The sequence below is a fragment of the Sciurus vulgaris genome (assembly GCF_902686455.1).
Source record: "Sciurus vulgaris genome assembly, chromosome: 7".
Classification (NCBI taxonomy): domain Eukaryota; kingdom Metazoa; phylum Chordata; class Mammalia; order Rodentia; family Sciuridae; genus Sciurus; species Sciurus vulgaris.
The window spans coordinates 96,451,730-96,476,605 of NC_136467.1; the positions used below are offsets into that span (position 1 = coordinate 96,451,730).

A 24,876-nucleotide genomic window follows, 5' to 3' on the forward strand; every position below is an offset into this window, starting at 1 on the left:
ACTTCCATAGAATCAGCAACTCTTCTAAACTTTACCCATTAGATTTTAAAACATAGACAATGTTAAGACCTGTTGGATCTGTGAGTGATACAAGAAAACACGTTTCTCTGCCTATTTATGAATCAGAATATAAATAATATCAAACAAGAGAATAAACTATTACGTTGATTAAGGATAATATATAGGAAGATAATAGCTTATATACCAGATCCAAATAAGTTTATCCAGTCTGCAAAACAGAGAAGTTGGTTTGTTTTCTCCTACAAGAACCAATGGGAAGGTAAGAGACAAAGATGAATTCTCCTTCAAATTGTATTTTTCAAAGAATAAGTTCCAATATAATTTAAGAATTTTGAACCAATGGTTTTTTTCCCTATCATGCATTTAACACATTGTGCAATTTATGAGAGCAAATAATAAGGGCAAAAAACCAAGACTTTTAAGGCAAAATTTCTTATAAATGAAAACTAAATATGAAAAAGAATAGATATTTCCCTTAATCTTAGATTTATACCCCTTTTTAGCACATCACTGATGAATTAATTGACTTCCCAGACTGCTTTGATCATGCCTCTGGTACACTAATTTGGATATGTGCTATTAGTATAAGAGCTACCATTCTACCATGATTTGAAATTAAGGACCCTTTTCTCCTAGTTCTTTGTCCAGAACATACCTTCCACTCTCCCCACAGAAACAGACTGTGTCCTAAATTCTTCCCTTCTGCCAAACAAGAACTCTCTCACAACATGCTGTGTAGTGATATCTTTATTCATAAAGCATGCAGTTCAGATTTTTTAAAAAATTGCTGACCATTCACAAATTCAAATATACATAAAAATATCTGATACCAATCAACATAAATTCAGTATAATAAATAGCAATTTCAGTATTTGGATTAATAATTTATAACAAGGTAATAATTGTCATTAATAACTTTTACCAAGTTTTAGTATTTCCATTTTTCATATATTCTACAGATTTTTTCTCTATAATTTTTATGTACTAATAATGGACTCCATCTTTTAAAAACTCATTAATTCACTTAAAGTATTGAAAGTGATCCAAGTTTTTACCAGACCAATTTTTTTGGATACAGAAATATTTAATGACAGGAAAGACAAGATTCCTGTTCTCACATAGCTAATTTTGGTGTGAGGAAAATTATATAAATAAAAATAAGAAACATGTTTGTCTATGTATGTGTGTATGTATGTGTGTGTGTGCAATGATAAGTTCTATAAAGCAAAATAAAATATGGGATTACAAGAGAAAAGAGTGGATGGTAAAAAAGAAGAGCCTTAGTAAGACCGTTATGTAAATATGAGTTTAGGGTACCAGGAATGTAAAGAACTCTAATGTGCCTGGAAACTAAGTGAGCAAGAAAGAAGTGTTCTACATTGAGTTCTACATTCAGATACAGTTATGGGTCATAGCATCTCAGGTAAAGAAGTTGGGTAGTATTTGAAACACTGTAGAAGGCACTGTACTGGATTTATATATTCTAAATTTATTATCATTTTATAAATAATTTTGGATATGATGTGGATTATAGGAGAATAAGGATTAAAGCAGGAAAATCATTTAAAGTGACTAATGTTCTACTTTGAGAGAGGAATAACTATGATATGCTAGGATATTAATAATGATGGTAGAGGTATTCCTTTCGTCTATTTTTAGAGAGGCAGTTGCTAGGACTTATTGGTAAGTTCATTTAGGGTAAGGAAGGATAAGAAATAACTCAGGTTTTGAAATTCATTAATAAGGAAAAATCAAGACAAAACTGCTTAGAGTTTCATATTCCCCTGTTGAATTTGAGATGCCTAATAGATTTCCAAGTGTTATTGTTAGTTAATATTTAGCTCATTGTTCAAACCTGAATTTCCAGTCAATATTTTAGATTGTGATTTGGGAGCCATTATCATGTACAAGACATGGTATGGTTGATCTTTTAATAAATGAATTAACAACTTAAGTTATGTGAGCAAGCAATAATAGAGAAACAGATGATCAAATGAAAGAATGAATAAATCAAAAATAGAAGTAACAATGCATGGATAGGCGAAAATAGGAAAGACTTTCAGAATTCAGGACAAATTAAAAAAGAATATGGGGTATGAAGGATTTTAAAACAGAAAAAAGAAATTATAAAACATGATTACTATGTATGAAGCAGAAATATTATTATCTGGATTGCTTTTTGGTAAGTGGATAATCCTAAAGTATGACTTCTGTAGAAGAAATGCTTCACAGTTTGATTTAGCTTATGATACAAGCAATTGAACACATATGACTGAAGTCAATATCATCAAGAAGCTAATATTAAATGTGGGAAAGGAAACCTTATATAAAAGTTTGTGCATTTTTAGCAGAATGGACTACAAACTAGAAAAATACTATGAGGAGAATTAGAGTTCCTTTGAAAAGAACACATTAAATATTTTAAAGTAAGATGTGTGGTGTGTCAGTCGGGGGTGGTGACACATGCCTGTAATCCCAGCTAGTCAGGAGGCATAGAAGTAGGAAAATCTCAAGTTCAAGATGAGCCTTGGCAACTTAGTAAGACCCTGTTTAATTATTTTTAAATAAATGGGTCTGGAAATATAGTGCAGTAGTGGAACACCTCTGGATTCAATCTGCAGTAGTGCAAATATAGAAAAACAAGTTTTATGTATTAATATAGATATATCAATTAGAACAAATGCAATGCTTAGGTGAGGGTGTTGATTATGGTACTATGTGTGTGTGAGGGCAAGGGACAGAGGATACATGGGAAATCTCTGTTCTTTCTGTTTATCATGGCTGTAACCTAAAACTTTATAAACAATAAAATATGTAAAATGCTTCATTATTTTGTTTATCCAGAAACTCAAAAACTAATAGAATGCATGAATGTCATATTACTGGATGTATTCAAATGAGATATGCTTAATAATTTGTTTGTCAAACAAATGGAGACTTTACAGCTCACTGAGTCAAACAAATTTCATGTGAATTCCATCTACATTTTGGAATGAAAGCTCTAAAATCATATATATGTACAACTTCAATGCAATTTACTGTGGTCAAGTCATGTGGAACACAGACTGAAATTTTTAAAAATCAATCACAAATTCTGTTTCTGGCAATCTTCATGATGTTCATTATATCACTTGGAATTTTAGTACTTTGTTAATTATTTATCTTAAACTGGACTGAAAATAATTGCCTGTCTTTTGTAGACACAATGCTATTGTCATTTTTGTGCATTTAATCACTGTTAATTTTTCATCAATTTAACAAATAATTTTGAGGATCAATATGTGACAGCAGGAAGGATACTATAATGAGTTTTATTTTTATAATCCTACATTTTTCCATGAAAAATACACACACACACACACACACACACACACACACACTTACACAACCAACTTCTGTGAAAAGTATAAACATCATGAAATTTAGAAATGACTACCTTTGCTGGAAAGAATAGGGCAGAAACTACCTTTGATCAAGGATTTAAAAGTTAGGTGGATACTGTTTTTGTAGATGATTCTGGAAGCTATTTTTTTTCTTTTTCTTTTTCAAGCATAATTAGCATACCGATGTTTTAAACATTTATCATTTCCTGTGGTGTAACATTCAAAATCCTCTATTCTGGTTACTGTGAAATTTAATACATGACTCCCATAGACAGGAAAGAGCAAAAGGGTGTGGGCAGGAGAAAAGACTTGTCAATGGGTATAGAGTTGGCAGGAGTAAGTTCAGGTTTTCTTTTGCACAGTAAGGTGACCAAGACATAAGTATGCTGTGACCTTGCACATTTCCCTGGAACTGTTCCAGCTACAGCACTGTGCCTTAGAGGGTGAACATAGGCTTTGAGAAAGTCTCAAGAGTGATCAAGGTGTTGTCCTGGCCTGCCAAGTTTATTCTCTAAAAATTTATGTGTGTTGTAGTGTAAGAGAGAATATGTATTAACACAGATACAATATGATTTGAAAGCCAAGATTTGCATGAAATTTAAAATTAAAGTGGCAAATTTGAAAAAACAAAAACACATAAATGCCTTACTTGTAAATATCTTGTCAGACCCTTTTTATGTCAGAGACCATAAATTCCTATCCTTATGAGTTAGGACTGCTTCAAAAGAAGATGTGGGAAATATGCATGAGGGGTAGAAAGCAAGTGAAGTCTAAAATGATTAAGATTTAGTAAGATTTATTTATTATATTTAGAAATATGAGTTGATAAGACTGTAGAATTCAGGTTGATTTAGGAAAACTGGTATCAGATAACTCAGAGATTCATTTAAGACTATGAGAGTGGGTGTGGGAATTGGGATGGATTTTACGAAGTCACCTGTGTTTCCTGGCCTTCAATAGAAACTAGAGGGGTGTCTTCGAGAATATAAATAAATACCTTTTTATTTCCTTCTGCAAGTTGGAAACTGAAGGACTGTATGAATCTTCCTAATGTCTTATCTATCACAAAACAATCTTAAAGTTTCCTACAGTTTCACTAAACTTCAGGCGTGTTTCCTCCTGCCTTTGGTCTCTGACCTTCTCAGACCGTCCCTTTGAAGAATATAAATGGCCTAAACACTGAGGTGCCTCCCCTCCTTATTTGAGAGCACTTATTTCAGAATCTATAATTTTAAAAACTTTTCTCTGCCTTCAAAAGGCATAAATCTTCTTAAAATCCTCTTATCAGTTTTATACACCAAAACTATCTTCCTGAGGGACCTGGGACCTATCTCTTTGAAATCAGTAAGAAAAATAGCACCTTTTCAGTAAGAGATTAACACTAGTAAAGCATCTGGATCCAAGGTGTAAAGCTGATTCCCATCTTGAAGACTGAGGAAAGTTATCTTTCTTTGGAGTAAGCCAAATAGCAAACACATATGGCCTATGAGTTCCCCCACCCCAGTTTTTTAAAACTGTCTCAGATGAAGGTCTGTTCTCTCTCTTTAATTGGGGAGGGTCTTGAATAACATCTGTCTTGCCTGTTTAACTTTGTAGGGAAGGAGTTTTTGAATTGGCAAAACATTTCTCAGAATATGTGACATTAAAATTTCCTCAAAATTATGTGACCTTATTTAAGTTATTTGCTGAAGCATGTGTGGTGATGGTTGCTCCTCTTCATTACAAAGGCCAAACACCATCTCCCACAGTATGTATTAGTGAGTATAATCTAAAACTTTTTAAATTTTTTATTTTTATTTTTACAGACTGCATTTTGATTCATTGTACACAAAGGGGGTACATCATTTCATTTCTATGGTTGTACACGATGTAGAGTCCCACCATCCGTGTAATCACACATGTATATAGGGTAATGATGTCAGTCTCCTTCCACCATTTTTCATACTGTAAAACATTTATATATTTAATATTTATCAGAAGTTAAACTGAGGGGTGGGAACACACCTTATAGGGAAGGTTTGAATTCTCCTATTCCTCAGATATCTCATAGTATATTCCTAAGCATAGTTAAATAGAAAAATGTGTCAAATTCCTATAGAATTATTTTCCCTTGTTTGAATTTTGATGGTATTAAAACAGATTATATTGAAGTAATCTTTAATAAACACTTATAATAAATCTCTTCTTTTAACATATTCATAAATACCTTAGAAAATTTACTCTTGTCTTTTATAAGAGGCCCCTCTAGCTCTATTTGTTTCTGGCCTTAGTGTCAAGCACATTTGTTCTTTCCCATTAGTCAATAATGTTTTTTATGTAACACGCATTGGATATAATATATAATTGGCATACTTTTCCTCTGGAAAGCATGCTAGAAATATTAGAACCACAATAGTGGCCCAATGAAAGTGATATGTCTTTAAGATAGCACTTTTTACATCTTCTTGAGCTTACTTTATAAAACCCACCTCTAGCTCCATCTTGGGTCTAAGATTTCTGCTTCATTCCATCTGCTTTCAAATTTTCTCCAAGCAAGTCCAGGACATTATACATAACTGGGCAGGTATAAGACTGCATGAATTGCTGATTTGTTGTGATTGTAGAAAGTTTTCAGGAATGGTTGGGTTTGGAATTCCTATGGCAGCTGCTTCGGGTGATGCTTGATAAGTGTCCTTCATTAACACTTTATGGATGAGTCCTTGTAACAGGTAGCATGTTCACAGGAAGAAGAAGCCAGAAGAAATGAAGAAAAAAAATGCATGACATTTGACAACCAAAGGAATCACTCTATGGACACATGAATTACAGAAATATATATGGTGATTCCAAGGAGTGAGCTATCCCATTAAAGTTAAAGACTTAAGAAATGAGAACTCCACCAGTGAAATGCTTAAATTTGAGTTATATTTCTGTGCCTACAATATGAGAGACATAACAGTTGAATACAAACTTTATTCATTTAAATTCCACTTTTAAAATGTAGTCAGGGACTGGGATTGTGGCTCAGTGATAGAGTGCTTGCCTAGTATATATGAGGGACTGAGTTCAATTCTCAGCAACACATATAAATAAATGAATAAAATAAAATGCAGTCAGGAATATTACCTGTGTCATAAAGTTTTCATGGAATTACAGAAGTGGGTAGATGTAAATATAACAAACATTGTGTAATTGTGGTCCATCTTGTTTGACCTAGATATATACAAATCACACTCAGAAATTTCAGAGAAGTTTATGTTTCTCACAGACAATCCCTTGTATCTAAAACAACAGCACAAGATGTACAAAAACACAATAGCAATTTTTTGTGGTTAAAGAGAGCAATCAGATAAGATGAATATCATACTCTGACTTTCCTGGCATTTACCTATTGTACTCATAAATGAATTGAATAAAAATGTCACCTGCAGGCTCTCCAGCAGATAGGTAACAAACATATACATATTTAATTCTTATAAATATACACATTTATTATGTATGACATATATTAAATTTGTTAGAGATTGATAAGGATATTTCACAATTTTTTGGTTTTTAATATTTCCCCAAAGAAGTTAATTTCCCTTCATTTATTTATTTCTCTCTTGTTAAATCCCTTATTTTGGATGGTATACTATTCATTATTTTACAGTAAACCATTATTTCAGAAAAATGTCTTACTCAAGTAGAGATATTAGCTATAAAATAATCCTAAAACATAGTGAAATGAATTTGTTGTAATTATAAAACTGCTTTCTTTTGTATAATTGAATAGTTTTCATTAAATGTTCTAAAAATGGTTGAAAAATTATAGAAAGACATAGTGGTCATTTTTATGAATTTCATACTACCCTTGTTCATACTATCTATTTAAAGTTATTTCGTGGCAGACATAAGATTTTCATAAATGTTATTAAAACAGTTTCAATATACTAAAAGTTAAAGAATGCTTTGAATCTCACTTATATGTACTTATAACATGCTAATTAAAATAATAAAATTAAAATAATAAATAATAGAAGGAAAATAGAGTAGAGCAAGTGTTTCGGGAAGGTAAAAGGGAGGGAAAGGAAAGGTTCTAATGAGTGAGATTGATCAAATTACATTCATATATGAATATCACATAATGAACCCACTATTATGTATATAGTGCACCAGTAAAAATGTTTGGAGAAAAAGTACCTGGGAGGACTACAGGTACCTTAAACTAATATATACACTAAAAAATTAAAATTATATCAAAAGAGCTTCTAAGGAAAAACCACAGATTCCCAGACCCGATCTTACCTTTATGTCTGATAGAAAAAATATTTTTTTATTTGTTCTTTTATAGATATATATGAATATGAGGGGTCCCCCAAAAGCTCACACATGAGACAAAGCAAGAAGGTTCAGAGGAGAAATGATTGGGTTTTAAGAGTCTTAAACCAATCAATGATTTAATCTCCTGATAGGAATTAACTGAATAGTAACTGAAGTGCTAGGGTGTGGATAGAGATTGGAATTGGGTGTGGCTTTGGCATATATATTTTGTATATAGAGAGTGAACGTTCTCTCTCTGCTTTCTGATCATGATGTGAACTGCTTCCTTCTGCCACACTCTCCCACCATGATGTTCAGCCTCACCTCAAGCCCCAAGGAAAGGAGCTGGCCTTCTATAGATTGAGACATCTGAAACTGTGAGCCCTCTAATAAACCTCTTCTTCTCTACAATTGTTCTGGTCAGGTCCTTTAGTCACAGCAGTGAAAAAACTGACTAAAACAATATACATGACAGTAGAATGTATTTATGTGTATTATATATACATGAAGCATAACTTATTTTAGTTTCGATCCTATTCTGTTGTACATCATGCAGAGTTACCCTGGTTGTATATTCAAATACAAGGATAGGTAAATTATGTATGATTAATTCTACTATCCTTCCTATTCCTATGTCCCCTCCGTTCCCTTCATTCCCCTTTATCTAATCCAGTGGATTTCTATTCTTCCCCTCCTCACCCTCCCTTGTTGTGGGTTAGCACCACATATCAAAGAGAAGATTTAACCTTTGGTATTTATTTATTTATTTATTTATTTATTTGAAAGGCTTATTTCAGTTAGTATGATAGTTTTCTGTTGCATCCATTAACCTACCTGCAAATGCCATAATCTCTTTCTTCTTTATGGTTGAGTAATAGTCCCTTATGTATATATACCACATTTTCTTTATCAATTCTTTTGCTGAAGGACACCTAGGTTGGTTCCATACCTTGACTATTATAAATTCAGCTGCTATAAACATTGATGTGACTGTCTCACTGTAATATGGTGATTTTAAGTCCTTTGCTTATAGATAGAGGAGTGGAATAACTGGATCAAATGGTGGTTCTATTCCAAGTTATCGAAGGAATCTCCATACTGCTTTCCATAGGGGTTGTGCCAATTTGCAGTCCCCACATCCTCGTCAACATTTATTGTTAGTTGTATTCTTGATAATTGCCATTCTGACTGGAGTGAGATAAAATTTTAGATTAGTTTTTATTTGCATTTCTCTAATTGCTAAAGAAGTTGAATAATTTTTCACATATTTCTTTTTTTTTTTCATGGCAATTAATGTTTTTATTAAAACATTATAGTTGTACATAATATTGGGGTTCATTTTGACATAATCACACATGCATGGAATATAACTTGCTCCCCAGGATTTCCTCTTTCCATCTCTTCCTGGCCTCCTGTTTCCCTTCCTCTTCTCTACTAGTCATCTTTCTATTTATAGTTTTTAAAGGGGTACTTTATGCACATATATATACATATATAATATGTATATCAGACAATAGAGGTTTTCTTGATTTTTTTTTGGTCTTTTTTTTTTATTGTAAACAAATGGGATACATGTTGTTTCTCTGTACATGGCGTAAAGGCATACCATTTGTGTAATCATAAATTTACATAGGGTAATGTTGTTTGATTCATTCTGTTATTTTTTCCCTTCCCCCACCCCTCCCACCCCTCTTTTCCCTCTATACAGTCCTTCCTTCCTCCATTCTTGCCCCCCTCCCTAACCCTAACCCTTCCCTCCCCCCTTTATGTGTCCTCATCCACTTATTAGCGATATCATTCGACCTTTGGTTTTTTGAGATTGGCTTATCTCACTTAGCATGATATTCTCCAATTTCATCCATTTGCCTGCAAATGCCATAATTTTATCATTCTTTATGGCTGAGTAATATTCCATTGTATTTATTTATTTATTTGTGTTTTTTTTGAGATTTTTTTTTTATTGTAAACAAATGGGATACATGTTGTTTCTCTGTTTGTACATGGCGTAAAGGCATACCATTTGTGTAATCATAAATTTACATAGAGTAATGTTGTTTGATTCAATGTTATTTTTTCCCTTCCCCCCACCCCTCCCACCCCTCTTTACCCTCTATACAGTACTTCCTTCCTCCATACTTGCCCCCCTCCCTAACCCTAACTGTAACCCTAACACTAACCCTTCCCAACCCCCCATTATGTGTCATCCTCCACTTATTAGCGATATCATTCGTCCTTTGGCTTTTTGAGATTGGCTTATCTCACTTAGCATGATATTCTCCAATCATATTTCTTGACCATTAGTATTTATTCTGTGAAGTGTCTGTTCAGTTCCTTTGCCATTTATTGAGTTATTTTTTATTTTTGGTATTAAGTTTTTTGACTTCTTTGTATATCCTAGAGATTAATGCTCTATCTTAGCTGTGGGTGGTATGGATTTTCTCCCATTCTTTAAACTCTCTGTTCATGTTCTAGATTGTTTCCTCTGCACTAAAGATCTTTAGTTTGATACCATCCCATGTATTAATTCTTGATTTTACTTTTTAAGAAGAAATATTTTTAAATAGTTCCTTTTTTATTTCTTCTTTTTCTCCTTTAATTTGCTTATATAGCTATCTTGAAGTTTGTGATGCATTTACATATGTTATTTATTGGTTGTTCATTGTGAAAGATGAATCTTTGCTCACTTATTACACAAATCACCTTTCCTCCTCCACTCCCTAAACTCACTAAATTATATATTATTAATTTAATTCTGTTGATCACAGTTACTTAGTATATTAAGATTTCATTTTTTAATAAGATACATATAATTTATCTTGGATTTTATTAAAATTTAAGAATACAAGTGACTTTTTTATTCTACCTACCTCTCTACAAATTAATCCTTTCTACCTATCAGATTCTATTACCAATAGTTTGCATTTTCATTTTCATTATTTGACTTTATTAAATTCAATTATATTCATGTGAGTGTATTTAAGTGTCCTCTGCTTTATCTAAAAATTGGGTTTAAAAATTGAAAATCAGTCATCAACCATTACCTTATTTTAAATATGTAAATATTATTAACAGCAGAATTAAAGTTGAATTATATTTCTTTTCCAAAGTTTCCTACTTTGCAACCCACATCTATTTGAAGACCAATATTTTATGTCTCCAGGTAGAAAAGAATATGCATTTGATTAAGAAATAAAAGTTTAATATATTAAGTTAATATGGTCAACAGAGGATTTCTCCAGGAGAATATTTGAATATTTAATTTATATAATTTCTTTATTCTCTAGGAGAATGTTTGAATAGGTAATTTATGATGGAGTTGTTTTACTACATATTTACATAGTCACAAAAATAGATATATTCAGTTTTCAATGCATATTTTTACTTTTGTAAATTAACAGGGTTTGTAACTGTAGCTTCTTTTCTCAAAAGGTTGATCCATAATATAAACGACCAAGTACATACATTCAAGGCTCAATAAGTCTTTGTTCACTTACATACAATTTTTAAAACATTTTTACTTATTTCCCTCAGCTTAACTTAATGTTCTACAGTTGGATTTTCATTTGCCATTTCCTTTTGTTGGTGATAAAAATAACATTTCCTGTGTAGTTTAGTATGCTCATTCCTATTTAGTTGAAAATTATGTGTTTTTTCTCCTGATCAAATTATTGTCACTATTTTGGATAACTTTTAATAATAGAGGTAACATATCTATTCATACAATTTGTGAATAATTTGCATTATCTGTCAATGTCAATTTTTCTTCTCTTGCTGTAAATTAATAAGAAAACTGCCTGTCATTATTCATAAGAATCAATTCAGTGTCAGTTTAGGTTATGCTTTTTAACTCAGGAAATTAACAATCTAAGTGATGTCATATGGAAGGTCAGCTTTATGAAAACAAGTTCATGGTGCAATAATAATGGAAAACCTGAAACAGAGAACTGTGCCAAAGAAAATACTAAGACAATATAGTTAATGGATATTTCCATTTTTTTCCACATAAGCTTAGTTTGTGAAATATATAGAAAGACATGTGATTCATCATCCTGAGTCTATAACCTCTATAAAGTTCATGGGTAGATCCAAATGTCCCTGTACCCCTGGATTCATTACTAAATAGCATTTAATAACTGTGGCTTATAAAGAATAGTTTGCCCTTGGTGACATACATAAGAATGCTATTGATTCACCAATATTTCTATCTTGCTAATTTTTGTTTTCCAAATCCTAACATTTGATTTGCTTCTCCATAAGCTGAAACATCTACTCCCTTTCTAGACTCCCAAGAATAAGACAAATTAATTAACATTCAAGCCTACTTTGAATGCCTAAAAACTCCAAGATGTGTCTGCATATTAGTTCTAGTAAGAATCAGTTTCAAATAAGGTGAAATAAATTAGTTCTAACAATAATATGTGACATATTTTTCTAATGAATTTAGTCTGTTATTTCCCTAAATGGATTAATGTGCTTGGGAAATTTTAAGAATTATAACCTAGCACCTGCTTGCCTTATTAAAACTTCACATAATTTTCATTATTTTTCAAGTTACAAGATGTGAAACAGATACTAATGAGTATGTGTCACAGCCCTTCAAGAAAGCAGCCACCTGCATTGACCAACCAGGTAATTACTTCTGCCAATATGTAGCTCCATTTAAAGGTAATGAACACCAAGGGAGAAGAAAAAGCAAACATAATTAACTTTAAAAAGCATTTCTGTCTATATTCTGAACTCATTTCAGCCTTCCAACTACATTATTAGTCTTTCATTTTCTTAAAGACAGTTTCTAAAATGACTTGACCAATTATCCTTTAGGAAGAAACTAGAGTAAAATGAGCTTTGCTTATACATCCATAAAAACAGTTGAGTTTCTTACTTTTTCTTTTAGAAAGACCACCAAAGAAACCAAATAATACAATGAAAAATTAAGTCTTTTATAGTCTATCCTGTTTAATTTGAAATGTTTCCCCCATTAGAAAATGGAAATGGAGAGATGCTTTTTTCTTTCTAAGCTAATCATTTTAAATCTTTGAATGTAGCCATAGTTTGATGCACTTTGTTATTCAGCTTTTTGTTATTATTATAACTATTACCTGAGATAATCAACTTACAAAGACAAAAGGTTGGGGGTTTCCAGTTTTGTGGCTTTCAGCCCATGGTTTGGTCTTACTGCTTTTGTGCCTGTAGCAAGACAGCACATCATGAGGGCAAGTGTGGCAGAGCAAAGCTTGTTCACCTCATGTAAGACTTGAAGAGGAACTGGAAGAGAATGTGGCTGGGGTACAATTATCTCCTTCAAAGGCATGCTTAAAATCTATAAGAAGACCTCCTACAAGGTCTCACCTCTTGAAGTTTTACTATCTTCCCATTACCCCAAAGGAGGGCAAAGCCTTTAATACATGAGCCTTTGGGAGATAATTATCCAAACCATTGCATGTGCTAAGTCATTCATAGATATGTGTTATTTAATCTTGGATTTGATGATAACTCTTTACCTTCAGTAAAAGTATTTTATTTTTCTTCAAAAATCTTAAAAATTTTTATTTTGCTTTATAAAAACCTATTTATAAAATATTCCACAAGCTAGTATATAGAAAGTAATTCACTGGATATTACCTTGAATGCTAGTATCTTTACCCTAGGCCATGAAATTTGAAAACTTCTCAACTAAATATAATTGATTTAGACACTTATAAATGCTGAATCAATGTTTTTAGAAAGTATTTTAGTAAAACTATGTATCAAAAATTGAAGATCGTACAATGCTCTTCAGATATTTTGCAACCGGTTAAACTGTTATAGTGTTCGTAGATGTTGAATTGAAATGAAAATATATTTACTTCATTGAATTAAGTATAGATTAATGAGGCATTGTAAAAATACCATGTTGTCTGCCAACACTAATAATTATTTTTTAATTGGAGTTCTTTAAAAAAATCAAGCATATGATATTCACATAATAGGAAATATTTTATTATGTTTGGTATGTAGGATATAAATGTATGTTTATTGATTACAAATCCTAAAAGATATAGAGGGAATGGTCTAAGAAATCCCAGCAAATAAAAATCAGATTTCATTTTAAAACTAAAATTTTCCTAGCACTGAGGTCTTTAATTCTCATATCATTTACCATTCCTTAGAGATTTAGCTGGTTCCAGGTGTAGGCATGAGATTTGGAAATGATCATTGAATCAGGGACATTACTGTAATGCTAGAAGATAAGGAGGTATAAAAGATAGAGAGAGAATACGTCAAAGACAAACTAACTGAAGGCTGCAGACTAAAGTTATAATAATTTGAACAACAAAATTTAAAAAAAGAACTTATTATCCAAAATGCAAAAATTAATATCTATGAGTTCATAGTGACTAAAAATAAATGATTGAATAGGTAAATGGGGAGGATATTATACAGAATATCCAAAATAATCTATGCAGACATTTTACATTGAAGGAGGTGGAATCTAACTCTCCATCCTTTAAACTCAGGCAGCATGTTAGGGACTGTCATCCAAAAGAGTAGGATGTGGAAAGAGGCACTTGTAGAGGGAAGAATAATTTTATATTGAGAAATCTGAAATCACTACTCAATTGAGTCATTAAATTTAACATCAACAATGATAGGTCATTTTAATAACATACAATTTTGATATGAAGTATGGAAAAATGACACTTTATATTTGTAATCTTCTCCCCAAAATATATTATCCTACTCTACTCATCAGAAAAAGCAGTAAGCAAACTCAACGGCGAAGCATTCTAAAAATTACTTCATCCGTATTCATCAAATCTGTCAAGCTTATCAAAAACCAGCAAAATCTAGGCAATTTTCCAAAACCAAAAGTAGAGTAAAGAAATATGACTACTATAACTAGTATGGTATCTGGGAGCAAAAAAAGACACCATATCTTTGAACAGAAATATTTTTCTTATTGAAGAATATATTTCTTCTTTAAGAAAAACCTTAAAACCAATAAAATGCAAATAAAGTATGAATTTTGGTTAATAATAATCTGGCAACATTTGTCCTTTAATTGTGACAATATGTTATAATAAATAACAAAATTCAAGCAAATTTCAAGACATATAGGACTTCCATGTATTACCTTTATAACTATTTGAAAAATTTAATATTATTCTAAAATATAAAATTTAATTAAAAATAAATGATTCCAAATAAAAATTTCTAACGCAAAATAACTTAAAGAAAACTGTGTAACAGAAATAATAAGTATAAATAATCATAAATATTTTAACTTGTACATGCTGAATATTTTAATCTATAAATTATAATGAAAAGAAGAAATTTTCATTCATTACCAATGCCTTACTTTTATAGAACATGTTAAATTGTTTAAAGGAATATCACACAAACAAAATAGAACAGAAAGCAAATACATCTAAGCTATGATGAAATTTATACCTCTGACAGTATGTTCTATTTTTCCTGGTAACTATTTCATATAATAAAATTTACACTATAGACACACTAGGTAGTGTTATATAAAAACACATCCCTAATTCAATTTATACTTTTATAGATTTTTTTTCAGCTGGAAAACTTCCCTTTTATTAATGAATCTGGCTACCTCTTCTTTATACTCCACTCCTAAACATAAACTTAATTATATTGCATGTAGATGAGATCATGTGAATGAGTTTAGACCAAAAGAAAATGAAGGGAAACTTTAATCTAGCTTTAGTCTGATCCACAAAAATATCCTGTTCAATATTTTCTTCCTCTTTTCTCCTCCATTCTTTTTAGAAGGGAGATAACCTAAAAAACAAGACAATGACCAATATATGAGATAACACAGGTCCCTAAAGAAAGATGTCTCTGCACCAAGAGCACCTCCATTGTGTTGAGGAAAACACAAATAAATGAACAACAGCGAATCTTTTGTTGTGCTAAACCAGTATAATTAAAGAAGTTTGTTACTTACAGCAACTAACATTATTTAACTGAGGAAATTGTCCTTTGAATGCTAATAGGAAAGACTTCCTTGAAGATTTCATTGTAATTGATTTTTAAACCAAATGAATAAATATACTTTCAGTATACAAATATCCAGTTATTAGTCAATTTTCTTTGCGAAGCACAAAAATAATTTTCTTTTTTTAATTTTACTAATTTCCTATTTTCTGATTAATTTTATTCTGAACCTGTTAGCAATTTAGCAATCTATTTCCAAAAGAAATAAAAAGAATGTGCATAAAAACGTAATTCTAGCCCTTTAAAGTCATAAAATTAAATTTAGTAAATATTTAGTTGATTCAGTAATTTTAAATGTATAGTTTTTAGCCAGGCACAGTGGCACAACGTAATCCTAGTGGCTCAGGAGGTTGAGACAGGAAGATCTTGAATTCAAAGCCAGGCTCAGCAACAGTGAGGCGCTTAGCAACTCAGTGAGTCTCTCTAAATAAAATACAAAATAGAACTGGAGATGTGTCTGGGTAGTTGAGTGCCCCTGCATTCTATCCTGGTTCCAAAAAAAGTTTAGTTTTTGGAATTAAGGAAATACGATTTAGCAAATTATGTTTCATGGGAGACAATCCAGACCTTTCCCTATTGCATACCTCAAATATCTCCACATTCATTCATTCCTATTTGTGTCTGGCTGCTGTTGTTGCAGTCATGGGGCATATGTTCCCGTGTTTGTAAATCCTAAAGTATTTATTATCTGGTCCTTTAAAGAAAGCATTTGCCAACTGCTGGTGTCCAAAATTCTCAAATCGTCTGCATCTTTATACTAGTCTTTGGGTTTGTTTTTATAGTTAACATTTTATTTGTGGGATCTTTATTTGCACTAAAAACATACATTGTGTTAAAGACACATGCATCATCTTTCTTTTTCCAAGAAATAGATGTACACAATTAAATTAGTATTTGTCCATTTTGAGTAAAATTTGCATGAAAAATACATTCATTTTTGAATTTCTACATTTATGAATTCATTTTTTGAAAATTTGAAGATAAAAAGAAAGTTTAAAGAAGATGTGTATTCTGTTTTTTAAAAGTGTGAATCTATAGTAAATGGGGATGCAAAAGTTAGGAATATAACCTAGTGAAAGCATTTTCCCATTTGTAAGGGTTATATTTCATTGCAACTTGTAACATTAAAGTATACACTACATAAAGGAATCTGTCCAAAGAGTAGACTTATTATGTAGTACATTTAAGGAGGCAATAGAAAATAATTAGAAAAATTTTGGTATAATTACTTCTGCAGAGCTGAAAAATGGAGTATTTTACTTGTTAGTTTCTAGTATTATAAGTACAGATCCTCTACAAATAGCATCATTTTCACACATAATGTTTTTAATGCTATATTTCTCATTTGAAATCTTTAGAATATTTATTTCTTTTTAAAAATAGAATTAATACATATGGAAAATAAATCCCTTAATACAATTATGTTTACATGTAGTGTTCATCCACTGGATTTAGAAGACAGTAAGCTTTGATTTAATCTGGGCTCCCTTCCAAATTTTAGTCCTAGGGACTCAAGCTAGCAAATAAACTTAAAAATATGTGTTTCTTTTAAAAGAAAAGGGTATTATTATTTTGTTTTCTGTTTATTATAAACTAAATTTTACTTCAGAAATGAACAGAAAACTTTAATAGGTACAAATGAATTTTTCTTTACTACATTTAGGTAATTATTATTATTAATCTGTAGAGATTCTCAAAATATGGATCACATATACCTTCTCTGTTTTAGATGCTATGACTTTCTATTTTAATTATAACAAGAATATATAAAGTAGTCACTCCAATTGATACTGCTGTCATTGTCCTATGTATGCATTGACAAGATGAATCATTCCTTATCCATGCCTTCCTATATTAAAGACTTCCTATGCTCAATACTTTACAAAATAAATTCTGATAGGAATTTATCTTGTTAAGGAGAACATACTAAATAGCAGTTTTTATGTTTCCATGTGTGGAATACATGATAATAAATAATGGCTCAAAGCACAAGTTTTTTTTCTACATACCGACTGAAATGAAAATTATTAAGAACAAACATACATGTACACACACATACTTGATATTAACCCTGCTTACTCATTTTCTCCCCAACCATAAAGAAAATTGTATATGTGGTCATGTTTTATAAATACTAGTTATTTCTCTTTGCTTAAAAAATACCATTAACGATGAATAGTAATGCAGCCCTTATCCAATCAGCAATTTTAAACCCTAAAATTGAAGTACAATGGTAGTCAAGAAAGAATGAAGACTACCTATAATGAAATATTTGCTCCTGTCTGAATTTAGACCCGGTTGTCCTTACAAGAGAAGCACTCAAAGTGGCAAGTTTATTTCACAAGTTGGAGTTTTCTCAGTAGGTGGAGAAGATCACATCTCTCAAGCTATATATTATATCAATGATAATCAGATCTACATAAAGATAACACTGTTACCTGCAAAAAAGTGTGATTCAGATGTATGATTCTATGTATTTACCTTGAGTAGATTCCACATATAAATGACACCATGCAGTATTTGTATTTTTGTGTGTCATTTATTTCATTCAACATAATGTCCTCCAGGTTTATCCAAGGGTGAACTTTGATCAAAGGAGACAAATTTTAGCTACATAGTATAAATAAAATCAAGATCCATCATGCAGTATAGTGACTATAGTAAACAAAGTATTATATGCTTGAATTTGCTGAGTAGATTTTATATTTTTCACCACAAAAATTTTAAGTATGTGAGAGAATGCATCTGTTAATTAGCTTGATTCCAAAATGTGTACATATATTGAAGCACCATGTTGTATACTGTATGTTAATTTTATTTGTCAATTAAAATTTGACTGATAAATAATTTAAGTGTATACGTTCTAGTAACTAAAATGTTGAGGACTTTATAATTCATAATATCAACTTTTCCAACTGAATTTCATAAACTCAAAGAGACTCCGGAGAAAATAATATTGCATATATCATTGATAAAGTTATATTCCTTGAACTTCTATTATGTTTTGGTGCTAAAATGTAAAATTTTTCAATATCTAAGCCAAAAAGACAAGGCTTTGATGCAAATTATTGTGCAGTTCTCAAGAAAGTTGGTGCTGGAACTGGAATTAAAAAGATTGTCATTTTAATAAAGCTATTTACGAGCAAGTAAAATGTAAATATTGTTTGAATGAATGTCTTATCTGCTAAAGCTTTAATGACATATGTCTCTAAATGTGTAGCAATTAAGATAAAAAAGCTGAAATGGTAATTAGCCATTAAACGTGTTTGCAACAGAAAGTAAATAGAGAAGAAAGAAAACTCAGCAAAATAAAAATGCTTAAGTATGTCAAAAGCCAAAATAATAATGCTGTTTTCTGGATAGGACACTCTGTTAAGCGAACTTGTAATTAGAAAGCAGATTTAAGTACATATTTTTAAGTGTTTGCGAAGTGAAAAGAACTAGAGTACAGATAATGGAGCAATTATTTTTTCCTCCTTCAAAGGCCATACTTTGATCATTCTGTTGAGCTACAATGGGGTTTTATAGAAGCTGTAACTAAATGCCCCAGTCTAGTCAGTTTACAGTTATGCTAAATATTTTCAGAGAACAAAATACTTTGGTTGGACTATACAACAATTATCTGTATGTTTTGCAAATGTCTGAGAGTTCACTAGAGATCAATGGAGAATATTAACAAAAAGTCATTTAGAATTAATTGTTTTAATGAAAGTGTCCACATGAGTCTTATTTTGGAAGAGTGATCAACTAAATGAATGAAAAGTAAAATGCTAAGCTCATAATAAGTTATTGATTCAATACAAAAATTTATTTAGTATTTGATGTTGATTTTGTTTCCCATTTATTCTATGTAAACAGAATTAGACCATTACCTTTTTTGACTTTAAGTATTTAATCGCTAAGGCCATTTAGATGTCTTTTCTGCAAAAATAGCACAATAAGATAAAAAAAATATTGTCACTGACCATTATGTGAACATACTATATTAAACATATGACAGAGTTTAGTCGACAAGTCATTTTACAGACAGTCCTATCTGGGTAACCTAATATGAGCAAATGATAGGATGATAGGTCTGGCAGATCCAAAGAAATACTTAACGATAGTCTACATTTTATGCTAATCACTTTTGATTTGCATTATCAACAGGAAATAATATTCTTGACACTCTAACAATGAAGGGAAATTTTAATTAAGTTGAACATTACAGAGGACTGGTCTGCAATAAATTCATAGTAATCTGAACAACTGCAAAATTGGAAAGTGATGGCACTGCTATTATTTTTTAATTCTTATCTTTCTTAATTTCCAAAATACTACTCACCTTTAAATTTTAGTATTATTCAGCAATTCTTCTCCACATTTTTACCTTTTAACTATAAATGCTTTCCAGGTTGATCAAATCTATTCAAATGTGTCAACTACCTATTTTCCAGGAAATGAAAAGGGGCTTTTCCTCTTCATATTGAGCTAAGTGTATGTCGATGATTCTGAAACTCATGTCATGGATATCATAGGACCATTAATGTTCCAGGAATAAATTCAAAACAAATAAATAAAGTAGAGAGCAGACGTAAAAAAGAAAAAGAAAGGAAGAAAAAGCATAGACATAGACCAAAAATATTCAGTGTATCCAGATATTACCCTTAGTGCATGAAACTGATGTGCTCAGTAGAGTCAAAACCAGACATGCAACTATGGAGACTATCATGCTAAGTGAAATAATCCAGTCCCTAAAAGCCAAAGGTCAAATGTTTTCTCTGATATGTGGAAGTTGATACACAGTAATGAGGTGGGGGTGTGAGGGGAAGAATAGAAGTTCAGTAGATTAGACAATAGGAATGGAAGGAAGCGGGGTAGAAAAAGGAGATAGTGGAATGAATCTGACAATTTTCCTATGTATGTGTATGAAAACATCACAGTGAATCCACCATCTTGTACATCCACAAGAATGGAAATAAGATATATTTCATGTTTGTATAATTATATCAAAATGGACTCTGCTGTCATGTATAACTAAAAAGAATCAATAAATACATTAAAAAGAAAGCTAAGAATAATAGAAGTCATTAATCTGGCAAAGCATAATCAAATGTACATTCTGAAAAATCCCTCTATATAAAGTGAAATCTATCTTTCTTCCTTTCTTTCTTTCTTCTTTCTTTCTCATTTATTTTTCTTTTAGAGAAGATTGTAACCAAGACTTGCAATAATCAAACTATAGTATAGATTAGAGATATGAAAAGGCACAAGGAAATTGGATGATTTAGAGAGGCATTTAAGTAACACACCAAATTGTTGTGGTATTCAGATGTGTAAAGTAAGGGGAAAAATCACATTCAGATTCTTGGATGAGTAAGTAGATTATTGTTTCGGGGCCACATGGGCAGAAGGAACAGTTTTAAGATAGAGGGAAAGCAGCAGAGCTTCTGGCATCCTGAGTTTGTTAGATTATTATAATTTATTAAAGTCAGTGCTTCCCTTCAGTGTTCTAATATGAATCTGAACCATAGGAGACAGTTCTGGAAGGACTATAATTGTGTAAGGCATCATTTAAGAAAAAAAAACATACAGAATGACCAAGCTCTTTCCTTAGAATAGGCACTAACAATAAAATATATGGAATTGCTAAAGAAAGGAATATACAGTAAGAAGCTCAAGGTAAGGTCAAAAGAAGAGAGAGTTGCAATTAGTAAGAAATGATAAGAAAATGTCAAATAGTATTGGGAGTTGTTTTGCTTTAGACATGAGGTATCCCACTAAACTCATTTGAGACAATGCAAAAATGTTCGGAGATTAAACTATTAGATTATAAGAGCTTTAGCCAAAGTGTTGGAATAATTGACTGATATGGATTAACTGGGTGGTAACTGTTGGCAAGTAAGTTGTGCCTGAAGGAAGCTGGTCACTGGGGGTGTACCTTTGAGGTTTACCTTTTGCTTCTGGTGAGCAGAACTCCCTGTACGCCTCCTGGTTGTCATTTCCTAAGCAGCTTTCCTCTGCCATGCTTTTCCACCATGATGCTCCCTGTAACCTTGAACCCAGAGCTGTGGAGTCTGCCAACTATAGACTGAACCTCTGAAACCATGAGCCAAAATAAATTTATCCTTCTTTAAGTAGTTCTTGCCAGATTTTTTGGTCACAGCAGTGCAATGATGCATAAAACAGGAGTCTGATGTAATTTGTTTTGAAAATATTCCAGAAAGATTATGAAAGAGGCCTTGGTGCCCTTCCCAAGAAGGGTTTAGAAGAGTTTGCTTTTTGATGGTGAAAGAGGATAATAGAAGAAATGGAAGGCAGAAACAGCAAGAGAAAATTACCATCCTGAAAATATTTGGCAAGGAAGGAGAAAGGAGATATTGGCTAAATGGGATGAATATAAGACAAAAGAATTTTTTTTCTTTGAAATGTTAATAGTTGAAAGGAAGGATAGCTAGCATGCATTTGCCCTTTCAAATCCATTTTATGTATGGGAAGCTAAAATACAAGATCTGTATTTCTTATGCTTTCTGTTGATTTTGGCAAATGAGAGTTATGGTAAAAATAAAAGAAAATGAGAATGAGAGAAAAACACGAATTATCTCACTTCCCTGTGTGGATTACCATGATATCCCCTCCATGAGCTCTAATCCCTCATCTATGGAGGTCAACTGTATTTTCAGCAACCCCATGATTTGTTGCTTCACCCATCTATTACTCATAGCAACAGCACTGATTCTTCAGGCTTTCTTTTTCATTTCTCCAAAAGAGTCTTCGATTTTCAAAATTTAAGCAGTGTTGAATATAGCTGGAAGTAGAAATAATAAATTTCTTGACATTAATCTTCTAATTTGTGAGATTATTCTCTGTCAGCCTTAGTATCCTAACAGAAGACACACAGAAAGAATTGAAGCAGCTCAGTATTGAAACACTAAAAATAAAATAATAGGATCATTGTGTAACTACTAATAAAGGGATTGCAGTCCCACATTTTGACCATGGAGTTCTGATTGTACAGAAAATATTGCTCCTTAGTGAGCTGAAATTAATGATGCAATATCAATAGATTGAGTTTTAATGAAGCCAAAATTTAGAAGGTTTATTAAATAAATAATATAGGTAAAGTTGTTAATAATAGAAGGGATACACCTTAGTATGGTCTGCTATTACAAAAACACTACCTGTTAGGTCACCTACGTAAAAACAGAAATTTATTCTCCATAGATCTGGAGGCTGGAAATTCCCAGCTCAAAATTCCATTAGATTTAATATCTGGTAATGCTGGCTTCCTCATAGAAGTCTATTTACTCACTGTAAGCTCACATAAGGGACAAGGGATATTTCTGGAAACTATTTTGTATAGGTATTAATAATATTAATGGTGTTCCTGTCTCCTAATTTAATCACAACCCAAAGACCCCACCTCCAAGATTGAGGATTATGTTTCAACATATGAATTGGGGCCAGGACTCGTTGCAAGATGCAATGGCAAGCTTTGGGGAAACAAGCCAGAGGGAGGTTGGTTCATGAGATTTTTGGCACAAATAAGTGTTTTCAAAGATCTGAGATATACTGTGGTGAACTTAAAAAGAGCACATATTTAAAACAAGGCAAAATTTAAATACTGGTGGCTGCTAGTGATAAAGTAACATATAGACATATCATTCCTCATATGATGATTGCAAGCTCTCAGAAACTTAAAAAACAACTTTTTGAAGGTGACCAGAAGCAGACAGAAATTGAAGAGGAATCAATGTTTTAAAGATTTAGCATTAATGGATAAAATTTGTCTTTGACCTTTCTCGTTAAGTGTACCATCAGTTTTTACTGATTGGGGAGTGAAAATAATAGAAGAAAACTGCAGTCTTATGCATCAAGAAACAGAAGAGAGTTTGAGGCTTCTACAAGGGCAGAAAAGTGAATTCCAGTAGAGGAATCCAAGCAAAGAGGAAACCTCATATGGAAGGTCATGGACAAATCATTCAAACTATACAAATCTTTATTTAATGCCTGAAGAGCACACAACTGGGAATTCCCCAGTTCTCAAGGACAATAATGACTGAAAAATAGTAAAACAGTTTGGTATTTGAGTTCAGCCATGTTAATGGCTGTCTGTAATAAATAATGATTATTTAAAGGGAGAAAACAGAACATAGAGATTATACAACATATCAGGCACAATGTCAAGAATGCAGTTAATTATCATGACAGAATTTTTTTTCCTCAGAATACTTTCATTAATACTAATACTACTAGAAGAAAACACAGGGGAAAACCTCTATAAAATTGTTCATGGCAAGAATGTTTTTGAAATGACTCAGGAAACACAGGCAATGAAGGCAAAATTAAAGCAACAGGATAGTAACAAACTAAAAGCTTCTTCAGAGCAAAGGAAACACTCAACAGTGAAGAGAGAATTCACAGAAGATAATATTTACAAATCTGGTAAGAGGTTAATATCTGAAATATTTATGGAACAACTTAATTACAGGAAAATAAATAACTTGATTTTAAAAAATGACCATTAAACCTAAGCTCAGTGGTGCATACCTGTAATACCAGGGACTAGTGAGGCTGAGAGAGGATTGCAAATTTGGTAACTTAGCAAGACCTTGTCCCGTAAAAAGGTTTGGTGGTGCAGCTCAGTGATATCCAGGAGTAAGTCATGATTTATTCATTTATGCATATGCCCCCAAAAAAACCCACTAATTCATATAATTAACGTGAACCAGGAAAAAAATTTAAAATAGGCAAATGATTTAAACAGCTATTTCTTTAAAAATACCGCATGATCACTAAAGAGTGATATCTTCACTCTTATGTTCATTGCAGGACTATTCTTTTTTCAACTTTTATTTGTTCTAATTTGTTGTAAATGACAGCAGAATGTACTTTGACGCATCATTCATTAATGGAGTATATCTTCTCATTCTTCTGGTTGTACATGATGTAGAATCACACCAGTCATATAGTCATATAGCATATGGGGTAATAATATCTGATTCATTCTTCTATCCTTCCTACCCCACAGCCCCTCCCCTCCCTTCACTCCCCTCTGCCTAATAGTCAAGAAGTTGTTGGGGGGGCGGGTACAAAACCTATGTGTCCATTAAGTGATGAATGGATGAAGAAAATATGGTACATATACAGACCAAACTGGTCAAAACTGACCTTGTTCCTGTTTTCTCTTAATAGTCAGCTGTGATTCCTC

The 24,876-nt window shown here is 31.8% G+C and overlaps 1 protein-coding gene across 1 annotated transcript in view; it reads left to right on the forward strand.

Annotated features, from left to right (window-relative positions):
* EYS (eyes shut homolog) overlaps positions 1–24,876 on the forward strand; it is a gene marked incomplete at its 5' end in the record, with an annotated part of 1,696,555 nt that overhangs the window by 393,330 nt on the left and 1,278,349 nt on the right. The window contains 1 exon segment of the mRNA XM_079147376.1: positions 12,241–12,350. Within this exon segment, the coding sequence (XP_079003502.1) occupies positions 12,241–12,350 (110 nt within the window).